We start from the raw sequence: 12,012 nt of genomic DNA, 5'->3' as shown, positions 1-12,012 counted from the left end.
CTGAAAAGGAGTTTTAGGAACTGAGAAAAGCAAATAAGTCCTGAGGAGGTTGCAAACCACTCTGAACCAGAGTTAGCCATTCCCCCAAATCATGGGCAAGTCGAGAAGCTGTATGGCACCCCACCCTCGGTCGGTGAACAGGCTGCACCATAGTTCTCTACTTGATTGTTGCCCAGTAAAACCCCAAACAGTTTGTCTTCTCCAGTGCTCCTTAGGGTTTGACTTCTGGGCTTGGTCATTTCATGGGACCATTTGGAAAAACAGTGTCTGGGGATGCCCACCAAAAGAATATCTTTTCCTGGAATTTGGCAGTAGCCGAGCGTAAAGGAGGACACAGGAAGGCACATCTCACTTTCTTCGGTTCCCACCCCTCAGTTCCTCTGATGCCCTGTAACTGGGCAGGGCTCCACAGTGGATTGAATCAAAAGACTTGTACACAATACCAGTGGGTTGCAGTTATGTATTCAGTTTCCTATGTGTTAAAGTTACAGAGCCTGGGAAGGGGAAGAGAAACACTGGAAGAGCTGCCTGGTTGGAGTAACTACTTCTACACTAAGTCATAGCTTCCTACACTTTACAAAATCATCTTCCTACAGGAGAATCTGCTGCCGCAGGGATAGCACGGGTTGCAAGGGTCACATGGGTTGCAGGGGCTGCAGGGGCTGCAGGGGTTGCAGGGGCTGCAGGGGTTGCAGGGAGAAGTGCAGGGGTAGCAAGGAGACTCGATCTTGACGCAACTGCCAAGGCCGTAGGAGTACGTTACGTCCTTCTCATCCACACACGGGGGCAAGCTGAACTCTTTGCAGATGTTCATGTAGCTGTACTTCTTCGATCCCAGGCAGTCGTACCTGTTCTCCCGCTCAGCCGACACACACACCTTTCCGTCCTTCACTCGAACTTTCACTTGATCAGGTTCAAAGCCGCACACATTCACCGATCCTAAAATGTTACTGCTACAGCAAGAGGAGGCCAGAATCCTGTTTGTTGTTCTTCTCAATCTGAAATTTAGAAAATGAAAAGGGTGAGAGGAAGAAGCTCAGACCTCGGATCTCAGACACAGCTTGAGAAGCAATGTTTTGATCTCTATTTTTGTAATAGCAAAATTAAACACTGACCATTGTGGAGAAATCAAACTTTACAGAAGTGTATAAAGTGAAAAACAAAAGACCTCCCATGTAAATCACTCCCCACAGGTAAACCTCTGTTAACAATATATGTACATATTTGGCCGGCTAGATCTTTCTTTTGTATTTAAATCCCAGCTCCTCCTCTTATTAGTTAAGGAAACTTGGGCGGGTTCCTTAACCTCCCTGTGCCTCAATTTCCTCATCTGTAAAGTGAAAATAATAATAGTACTTACATCATAGTGTTGGAGGGCTCAATGAAATTATGTATTGTGCTTAACATTGTGCTTGGCACATTATAAACTCTGCTTAATTATTACCATGGTCATTATTACTACTACTACTATATGTAGTAGAATTTTGTTTTTTGTTTTTTTCTTTATTGATTTCAGAGAGAGAGGAAGGGAGAGGGAGAGGGAGAGAGAGAGAAACATCAATGAGAAGAGAACATCAATTGACTGCCTCCTGCACACCCCCCACTGGGGATCTGGCCCACAACCTGGGAATGTGCCCTGACTGGGAATCAGACTGGCGACCCCTTGGTACATGGGTCGATGCCCAACCCCTGAGCCATACCAGCTGGGCTAGAGTTTGTTTTTTAAGGGGATCCAACTGATAAGATACCATTTAAAATTTGCATTTTAATGTTGGCTGTCAGCCTCAGAATTCAGCCTCAATAATCCACAGGACTGGTGCTACCATCACACAGACTCAACCTGAACACTCCATCAGCAAACGACAAGGTAGGATGCTAGGGCCTGGCTGTCCAGACTCTGGACGCCTGGTCCCAGCAGGGAAGCTGGCTTGGAGGTGCTGTGTGCTGGATGGATCCTACCAGTCTGCAAGGGTTGATTGTGTACCTCCCTTCCCCACCTCCTCATTCAATAACTTTATGTTGATAGCTTGAAGTATGTCATGGTGAGAATATTTACACCATGGAAATTGGTAAACACTACACATTAAGTGTAGTTTTTTCTCTTTCTCCCACCAGGCTGATTGGTAAATACTACCGGTTGTGGCCCCTGGAGCAGATCTCCATGGTTCCTATGGAGCTGCTTTACTGCTGCTCAGCAGTCCTGTGTGTAATTCCTTAGTAGAACAACAATAACAATAGCTCACACTGATCAGCCACGTATGATACATCAAGAGGTAGTAAGGGGAAGGCTGAAGAGCACAGGCTCTGGAACCAGACTATTTAGGTTCAAATCTTGTCTCTGCCATGTGGACAAGTTACTCAATCTCGGTGCCTCTGTTTCCTCATCTGTAAATCTGAGACCTACTTCTAGTGTTGTTGAGGCTAAATTAGTTAATGAATAAAAAGTATTTATAATAGTGATTGGCACATAATTAAGACGTTGGGGTCCCCCCCCCATACCATGGAAAATGGTAAACTGGTAAAGGCATTGTTTTGTTTAATCTTCATAATAACCCTACAATGCAGATGTAATTATCACCATTTACAGATGAGGAGAAGGTAAAGGTGGTGAATAGCAGAGTCTGGATTCAAATTCAGGCCTGTTAATGGCAAGGTTATGATTTCAGCCCTCAGTTAGACGGAACTCTCAGTCACTGCAGCCTGCCTGCGTCCTGTGTGCTCTGGTGCGCCTCGGGCTCCATTTTCTAATTGCCTGATCCTTCCAAAGACAACTTAATGCTCTAAAATGGTCTCTTTTTATCCCTTAATATTTAAAAAATCTGTGTTTGAAGTCCTGGCAAATCTTATATCTTGGTCTCCAAAGGAAGGCCTTGGAAATTGTGATTGCTGGAACTTCTTTCTGTTTGGGGAGTCTGGACTCAACGATTGGGTTATTGGTTTGTGATACTTTTTTTTATCCTCACCCAAGGACATTTTTTTCCCACTTTTTTGTTCAGATAGAGTGGGAGGGAGGGAGAAAGAGGAAGAGAGAGAGAGAGAAACATCAACGTGAAAGGGACACATCAAGTGGCTGCCACCCGCATGACCAACCAGGGCCGGGGACAAACTGCAACTGAGGTACATGCCCTTAGCAGGAACCGAACCCGGGTCTCTCTGGACTGCAGGCCGACGCTCTAACCGCTGAGCCAAACCAGCCAGGGCTGTGATACATTTTTAATTCTTACTTTTTATACTGAATTTTGTTTATACACTTACATATTTTTGTTACATAAGTAATACAAGTTCATTGTAGAAAACTCAGAAAATACAGATAAGCAAAAAGATGCTATATTTAAAAAAATACCCATAATCCTATATAACATTTAACATTCGGGGTAGACTTGTGTGTGTGTGTGTATTCTACATATAAATAGGTTTTAGTGTGTTCTTAAGAAATCATGCTCTACATGTTGCTTTGAATCTGTCTTTGTTACTTGATAAGCCCTAACATGATTGGTTTAACAGCAATGTGAGCCCTTGTACTGAAGGTTATAAACCAAGGTTCTTAGTGGCTAATTTCAAAATGGTCATACAGAATGCTGTCCTACAAAATGCTGAGGCCAACAGAAAATTAATGCAAAGCACCCAGAGGACTGTGACAGTCATTCAGCTCCATTTCCACCCCTGATCTCAAGGAACCTGGGGGTCGTATGGGGCCCAGACATTTTTTATGCCCTGAGTGTGCCAGGGTACCCATAGGCCCCTAAGAAGAAAGGAAGAGAATTAGACTTTAACATCTGTATGTCTCTCTGTGAGAACAAGAGAAAGAGCACCCTATCTCCCCCGAAGGACAGAGAATAGCACCCAAAGGTGCACCATGCCCTCTGTGGATGGAGCACAGGCTCGAAGCTCCAACAGCCAAAGCCAAGAGTCAAGTGCAGAGCAGAATGACTGTCCCCAGATCTCTCAGGAATCTCTGTTGGTAGGTGTGGGCTGAGATTCAAGCTCTTCTGTTCAGCTCCAGACCTTCTAGTTGGAGATAAAAAACATCAAAGCCCTCCATGAAGGCAGGGCTGGGCCTCCCAAAGAATGACCAAGAACCCCAATCAGGATGGCAAGACCTGGCTACTGCCATGACTGATTCTACCTAAGCCCCAGGCCCTCTGCAGGAGGTGAATCTGGAAGATCTATAAGCCACAGCTGACTCCCAGATCCATCTCCTCCTCTTAGTGGCCTGCATCATGGGGTCCAATTTTACGTATTCTACTGCTTAGATTCCCTCTCGCCCTCTATTCCCATCACTGTGCCCTCTGGCCCTGCAGCAGCTGCACAGGAATCTCTCCATTGTGGACCTTCAGGGACTTGCCTAAAATGTCTTTGCAAGGTCAGGTTTCTTCTTCCTTTTGCTTCTAGGTCAGGGCTTATCAGTGAGGACATGTGGGTTTAGGAGAAATTGCCAGAGCCACATTTTACTCATCAGACTTAATTCTGAACTTGCAACTTGGTCAAGTCCTGCCTAGAGATGTATCAATGATCCTACATGGGAGTTTCCTCTGTGGGGACCGCCCCCTATACTTATCGTGAGGATGAAGTTTAGCCACAGTAAACATGGGGAAACCAGCCCCTTTGGTTTGTTGCAGAAGCCTCTTGGAAAGCTGGGGTACAGTGAGTGGACAGCCAGTGTCTGTCTGCCACCTCTTCTCCCGACTGAAGCTGAATTTCCCCTGAATATATGACCATGCTCCTGAATATGACACATACTGCCCCAGCAATGATGAGCAATATAGCCAGCCATCTTCACAAGGATGCAAATGAGGTCCGGCCTGGTGATGCATGAAGTACTGAAGATGCCAAAAAGGCCTGTCTTTACCCAAGAGCAAAGGGAAGTATGTCTTTCTCTAGTGGTCCTTGAAGTACTTTGCTTTTTCTCTTAATTTAGACCCCTTCCTAAGATCTATTAAACTGGATTCCTCTTCTCTTCCTTCTTCTCCCTCTTCCCTTTTTCGGCCTTGTCTGTCTTCTCCAGGTTTTGGTTGATACTGAAGAACAAAGTCACCCTGCAGGAGCAGAGTAGCACAATGTGGGTGCATCTGAGTCCCCAACGGAGCTTGTTAAAACGGGGGGCTGGTTCCCGCCCCCAAGCTTCTGACTCAGAAGGTCCACCAGGGAGCGGAGAAGCTGCATCTCTGAGAAGTTCCGGGTGGCGCTCTCACCACTGGTCCAGAGACCACTCTGAGAACCACTGGCCAGACGAGGCTAACCTGGCCTCCGGTCCTGAATCTCCCACCTCCTGGCGGTCAAGAACACGGCTGCTACGTCTGTTCCATCATCTGTCAGGTGGCCAAGACCGTACAAGGATTGAACGAAGTGAAAGTTTGAGGGACATAGTTTTCACTCAATAAGCGGTAAGTCTTTCAGGCTGTACCAGGCTCCGCCTTATGCAGTCTTTCCCGAAATCTGAGGCTTTAAATGACCAAGCCCCAAATCCTGCATCATTAAACAAGGTCAAACCATGCCCTGGCTGGTTTGGCTCAGCAGTTAAGAGCTTTGGCCCATGGACCAAAGGGTGGTGGGTTAGATTCCTGGTCAAGGGCACGTACCTGGTTGCAGGTTCGATCCCTAGCCCCAGTCGGGGTCACATGGGAGGCACCAATCGATGTGTCTTTTTCACATCAATGTATCTCTCTCCCCCCGGACCCCTTCCACTCTATCTTAAAACAAAAAATCAATGGAAAAATATCTTCCGGTGAGGATTAACAAAACCAAACCGAAAATAAAACAAGGTCAAACCAAATAGTAGACATGCACTTGGCCTAGATGGGCAGCAGCTCCTACCCCTGCTGTCCTGGGGTGACTGGGCTCAGAGACCTGTGGGTATAAAGAGATTGTGATGAGAGGGCTCAGAGGCCCAGCCGGCTTCCACGGAGGGAAACAGAAGTGCTCTCCTGTCAGCCTTCCACCCGCCACAGAGCGCCGAGACTCTCCTCTCTAACCAGCCCGAGGCTTCTGAGTCAGGGGGTGGGGAGGGAAGGGTTTCCCTGAGGGCTTGAAACTGGGCCAGGCACTGCTAAACCCAAAAAGAAGTCACCCTGAGGGATGGCCGTCATCAGCCTTAAGAGTAAGAGTGATTCAGTGAAAACCCTTCTCTCAGAGCGTGAGGGGTAAACCAGGAAAGAAATGAGAAGGCAAGTTTTTGAGGTTTTCAGAAGATGGAGTGCCTGGTGTGGGGATCTTCAAGGGAATTTTTCGTTGAGACTCAGGCCAGTGTCAGTGGTGAGTGGAAGGAAGTGCAGTCTCAGAACCATTTTCCAGGCGTCAGTAAAGGTGCAGGCTTGAGGCCCCTGCACCCGTGGTGCAGCTGCATATTGAGCTGAATTTGTCCATAAACACTGCTGCCAGGCCCTGGCCAGTTTGGTTTAGCGGTTAGAGTGATGGCCCGTGGACCAGAGAGTCCCGGGTTCGGTTCCCGCTAAGGGCACGTACCTCGGTTGCAGTTTGTCCCCGGTTGTGTGGGCGGCAACCACTCGATGTGTCTCTCTCACGTCAATATTTCTTTCTCTCGCTTCCCCCCTTGCTCTTTCCCACTCTGTCTGAAGATAAATGCAAGAATGTCCTTGGGTGAGGATTAAAACAAAAAGACTGCTACCAGGAGTCAGAGTCAAAACGGGGCGTCATTACTTAGACACTAAACTCCGAAGGGCAGGATTGAGTGGTGGCTGGCTGTTGCTTGTTCCTCCCACTTTAGTGCAGAGGACAGAGTCCGGGAGGTGTGGCGGAGGATGAGGTGCAAACCAAATTGTGTTGGTTGCAGAGCTGCTTACAAAGGAAACCAAGCTGAGTGATTTCAGTCCTTCTAAGTCCAGAAGAAGAAGGAAGAGTCGGGGAAGCAGGTGGTGTGTGCTTGCTGTGCAAACGTTAATTTGGTGGGGCAAAGAGAATACCAAGAAGCTAAAGAAACAAAAGTATTTACTTGGGTCTCTACTAAGGAAGAGACTGCTAACGTGTCTCTCTCTCTCTTTTTTAAAATCTTTATGTAACATGTCTCTTGAAACGGCTGCTCAGTAAACAATGGAAATGGATTGGACTTTCTATACCCAGTTTTAAAAAATACAACACCCACATGCACACAAATATGCAGGCACACACATCAATCAAATAACATACACTCAGGAATGCTTAAGAAACTCTTGGGGGAATTAAACGTTGGCCAGCTCTTCCTATCAGTTATTAAAGGAGCACCCGGAGACAGAGAAGACTGACTTCCACACAGAGCACAGTTCCAGTGGGGCCATGGCAACTGCAGACCACGGAATCTTAATTCCTGGTTTGCAAAGAACCCTCTGGACAACACAGCCTGACATCTGAAAGGACACGTCACACCTAAGCAAACCGCTAGCATTCTTTAAGGGAGCAAAGGTCATGAGAATATGATTTCTGAACTCAAAAAGCCTTGGGCAATGTTTCACACCAAAAATTGTTTTAAAAAATTGAATCAACATGATATTTCTGGATCTATTTAGTCATGGGTTGGGAGTTATCTCTTAGAGAGATTAAAAAAAAAGAGGCATTTCACTGGAAGAAAAAATTGTAACAGTGAGAATCCTCTGGGATTGGGGCTAGATAAGGGTTTGACATTTTCATCCATATTCAGGAAAATTGAATATTTAGGATAGTAAAATGTCAAGCTGTCAGAAATAGAGCACAGGAGGGTTTCACAAGGTGGTATGAATGTTCTGGAAGAAAAGTGGCTGAGAGGAGATACAAGAGGGCACGTCTGAGGTCACTTCTAAAATGAATCTATGAGCCCTGGCTGGATTGGCTCAGCGGCTGGAGCATTGGCCTGTGGACCAGAGAGTCCCGGATTCAGTTCCCGCTACGGGCACATACCAAAAATAAATAAATGAATGAATGAATGAATGAATGAATGAATGAATGAATGAATGAATGAAAAATAAAATAAAATGAATCTGTCAGTTTAGAGATCTGGGAAATAATGTAAAGACATCACCAGCTTCATGTACTGCTGCAGGCACAGAAAAAAATAGAGCAAAAATCCAGATATTGTCAGGAAGAGTATCACAAACCATAGAAAACATCACCTCGTGTATAAATCACATTGCTGAGAATTAAGCATGAAGTTGAGAAATAGGGCCTCCTGGAAGTGCCCAGATGGTAAGAAACAGAGGCGTCTGCCCTGAAGAGTCTGGGGAGCAGGGCCAGCCGGAGACAAAGGCTGAGAGGACTGGGGTCAGAGGTCGTCAAGTATTCAGAAGTACAGGGAGAGTGGACACAGATCTGCTCACCCTTCATTTAGACCAAATACTACAAAAGAATCCCTGATTCAATGTGCATAAGTTTTGTAACTTGATACTCTAAGGAGTAAAAATAAAAATTGGTTAAAATTGAATGTAGATGAGTCTATAGGCAATAATCCTGTCCTGCTCTACTAAGGGAGGCTTGTTCCTGACCTTTGGTGACTGATGACATGGACAATAATTGCCTTGTTGCCCTTTCCAGTGAAACATCACTGTCACTGTTGTCAAGGGTCTTGCTCTGTCTCTCTCTCTTTCTCTTTCTGTCTCTCTATTAATTTATCATCAGGATAGGACAATGTTGTTTAAAGATACAAACTTGCAATGAGTAGTAAATAAGTTCTAGAGATCTAATATTAGCACAGTATAGGGAACATAGATAACAATATTGTATTATAATCATCGAACTTGACTAGAACTTAGTTATTCCAACCACTAAAACATTTTATGTAATTATGTAATGTGATAGAGATACTAATTATCGCTACAATGGAAATCATATTACAATATATAAATCTATCAAATTAACATATTGTCTACCTTTATTTAAAAAAATGTTATACATCAAATATAGTTCAACAAAAATACTTATCTATTTGTGCACATTAAATAGTGTTTCTGCACCTTGTTTTTTTCACTTACTATATCGATACATAAAATGCTTCATCAACCCTTTTTACATCTATATGATCATTCCAATGTATGGATGAACCAGCATTTATTTCACCAGGTGACTGTGCTTCCAACCATTTTTTTTTCAACAATAGTAACAGACTAAATGACATATGGGGAAAGTAAGAAAAGGAAAGCTTTCTCCAGGCCAAAAAAGAAAATATAATAAAAAAAAATTTTTAATGACTTTTAAGCCCTGGCTAGTTTGGGTCAGCAGTTAGAGCATCGGCCTGTGGACCAAAGAGTTGAGGGTTTGATTCTGGTCAAGGGCACATGCCTCAGTTGCAGTTCGATCCTGGCCCTGGTCAGGGTTGTGCAGAAGGCAACCAATTAATGAGATGTATCTCTCTCACATCGATGTCTCTCTCTCTCTCCCACCTCCCTCCCTCTCTGAAAATCAATGGAAAAATATCCTCAAGTGAGGATTAAAAAATAAAGACTTTTAAAATTACCCAATTCAATTAAAACCTTTTCAATTCTGCTCTGGAAGCTGAGACTCAGTTCTGTAGTTATTTGCACAACCTTTTCCAGAGTTGGAGGGAGAGGCTGACATAATAGGTCCAACTCTGGATGAATTTTAAGTCTTTGTCTGAAGTTGGGGAATGAGAGAAAGATTTCCTTTCCAACAAAACCCAGGAAATGCCTCTATTGTTCAATTTGCTCCCCTGCTCTTAAAGCCTGTGGCAAACATTAAGGATTTGATCAATTATTATTACTTCTCCTGGAGTCATTTCTGTAAGTCCAAATATACTCAAATCACTTTATTCATACCCAGAAAAAATGTGTAGCTCACTGCTTCCAATAGCTTTTTAATGATACCCCCCGTTTCCTTCCCTCATTAAGGCCATATTATTTATCATGTTGGCACTCCTGTTATAAACGAACAACAGCCCCGCCAATTGACATCATTACAGTGTCTTTTGAGAATCTCATAATTCCCATCACAGACCCATTTACTCTTTTCTTAAATCTTTGCTAAGCCACCAGAGTCATTATCTCAAACCCTCTACATCTTTGTTCAAGTCTCGATTGTCACATTTCCCCCCTTATTCCAACCTATAAGGCTAATCTACCAACTATAAACATCTTAAAAAGTTCTTTTACTTGGCAAGCTCTCTCTTTTCATCTTCTATGGCTCTAATGGCTTTCCTCTCCAAGCTTCGGAGGGATGGGCGCAGGCAGTAAAGCTTGACATCACACAGGCAGCACGGGTAGAGGTCGCACAGGCCGCAGGAGCGCGAGCGCTTTGAGTAGCATAGGCAGTACGGGTACGGGTGCAAGTCACAGCAGCAGTACGGGTGCATGTACAGGTCACACAGGCATCGCGTGCTGAATTCGTCGATGCATCTCAATTGCCTCAGTTCTCTGTCCACCTTCTTTATGTCCCTTCTAACGCTGTCCAAAAGACAACTCAGTGCAGCCATTACAGTCACACCTTATTGTTCTGTGAGTACCTTTGGGAAATGGCACTCGGGGGAAAAAATTGTTCTAAGCTCTTCTCAGAAGTTTCTTTTAAAAATAAAGGAGGCACACATGTTTCACTTACTTTAAAGCTTGTGTTCTATGACCTCACCACCCTCTAAGTATGTCATAGTTGTTCGGTTGCCATGTGAACCGTACACAGACATGGTCTCCAGAGACCCTCCTTAGAGTTATAAAGCTACTCTCAGAACTATACTAATGTTGGGATTTCACTCACCTTGAAGTTGGATGGGTCCCCCAAACATTCACAGCCCTTTGGGGTTCATGGGGCTAACCTTTAGTGTCCTTGACTGGTGTGTGTCTGCCCTGAGGACTGGCCAAGACTGTGAAGATCTCAGTGTAGGTGATGGAAGGAGCTGCTTGGCTCCTTTCTCTATGATCTTCTAGCTGCTCCAACCTTGACTTGTTGCTTAGCCTTGCCTGTTACACTCTGGGATTCATTCTGGCTCCTAGTCTCTTTATACATAAAATATAAAGAACTTTCCCGTAATTCTCTAAAGTTATCCTCAAGTTAGCCTTTGTTCTTGACCTTCTGAGCCCCAAGTCTCCAAGTCCTGCCCTTTCTTTTTTTCTTTTAAATCCTCACCCAAGATATGATTTTATTGATTTGAGAGAGAGAGGAAGAGAGAGAGAAAGAAACATCAGTTGGTTGCCACCCATATGCACCCTGACTGGGGATTGAACCCACAACCTGGGTTATGTGCCGTGGGAGGAATTGAACCGCAACCCTTTGGTGTGTGGGAAGGGATGATGCTCCAGCAAGCTGAGCCACAATGGCCTGGGCTGAGTCCTGCCCTTTCTTTATGAGCTGGAGTCCTGGCTCTTCTGGTACATCCAGTGGCCAGGGTCCTGCTTTTAAGTGCCCGTCTCTCAATGCTCAGGCTCCTGTCCTTGGTCACCACTGCCCAGCAACTACACCTCTGGTCTGTGTCCAAGCCTCTAGGTGCCTTGTCCCTGAGTGTTTCCTTGATAGACTTGTAGCCAGCTGCCTGAAGCCTCCACTTGGGCAGGTTTCCTGTGCTCCCAACTAGATCAACATGCTGGGCCCGAGGCTCAGCCTCAGCCTTGGCTCAAGCACTGGGGCTTTTCCCCTCGAACTGCTGTCCAGCTCGCAAACACCCTTTTAACGGACTGAGACATAGGGTACTTGAGGACAGATAGTTGGATGTGACATTGGAGAAGGAGACAAATTTGAAGGCCCGATTTGAAGGGACTTGTGGGCCAGCTAAAGAGTTTGGACTTCATTTTGAGCACAATGAAGAATCACTGATTTTCTTTGTTGTTGAGAGAAGTTGAAAGGTAAGTCTGACTGCCGTACTCAAGGTACATTGTAAGGGGACAACAGTAGAGGTGGCTTCTGCTGAAAGGCAAGAGACAGCCAAAGTCTGGACTGGAAGTCCTGGCTATAGGGATGGCAAGAAGAAGGCCAATGGGATCACTTTCCCCACATCCATTCAGGCCCCACCCAATCCATTCTCCAAGTGGCAGCTAGGAGAATTCATATATAAATCTGTCATTCCTTAACACCTAAAAAGTTTTCAATGCCTTTTCTGTCCTTTTAGAAGGG

The 12,012-nt window shown here is 45.0% G+C and overlaps 1 protein-coding gene across 1 annotated transcript; it reads right to left on the bottom strand.

Annotated features, from left to right (window-relative positions):
• Positions 1 to 450: 450 nt before the first annotated feature.
• Positions 451 to 10,526, bottom strand: ODF1 (outer dense fiber of sperm tails 1). The gene is made up of 2 exons (XM_036264355.1): positions 10,068 to 10,526; positions 451 to 998 (listed from the first exon to the last, which is right to left on the bottom strand). Exons 1-2 carry the CDS (start codon positions 10,385 to 10,387, stop codon positions 575 to 577), a joined length of 744 nt encoding a protein of 247 aa, XP_036120248.1. The 5' UTR covers positions 10,388 to 10,526; the 3' UTR covers positions 451 to 574.
• Between the last annotated feature and the right edge of the window lie 1,486 nt (positions 10,527 to 12,012).

Source organism: Molossus molossus, unplaced genomic scaffold, assembly GCF_014108415.1.
Source record: "Molossus molossus isolate mMolMol1 unplaced genomic scaffold, mMolMol1.p scaffold_m16_p_16, whole genome shotgun sequence".
Classification (NCBI taxonomy): Eukaryota; Metazoa; Chordata; class Mammalia; order Chiroptera; family Molossidae; genus Molossus; species Molossus molossus.
Note: the sequence above shows the minus strand (reverse complement) of the source record. Positions and strands in the feature narration are given on the sequence as shown.

Coding starts and splice junctions, on each gene's coding strand:
- ODF1 (XM_036264355.1), bottom strand. CDS start 10,387: ATGGCTGCACTGAGTTGTCTTTTGGACAGCGTTAGAAGGGACATAAAG. Junction 999..10,067: donor GAAAAGAGAGAGCTTGCCAA/GTAAAAGAACTT, acceptor TCTAAATTTCAG/ATTGAGAAGAACAACAAACA.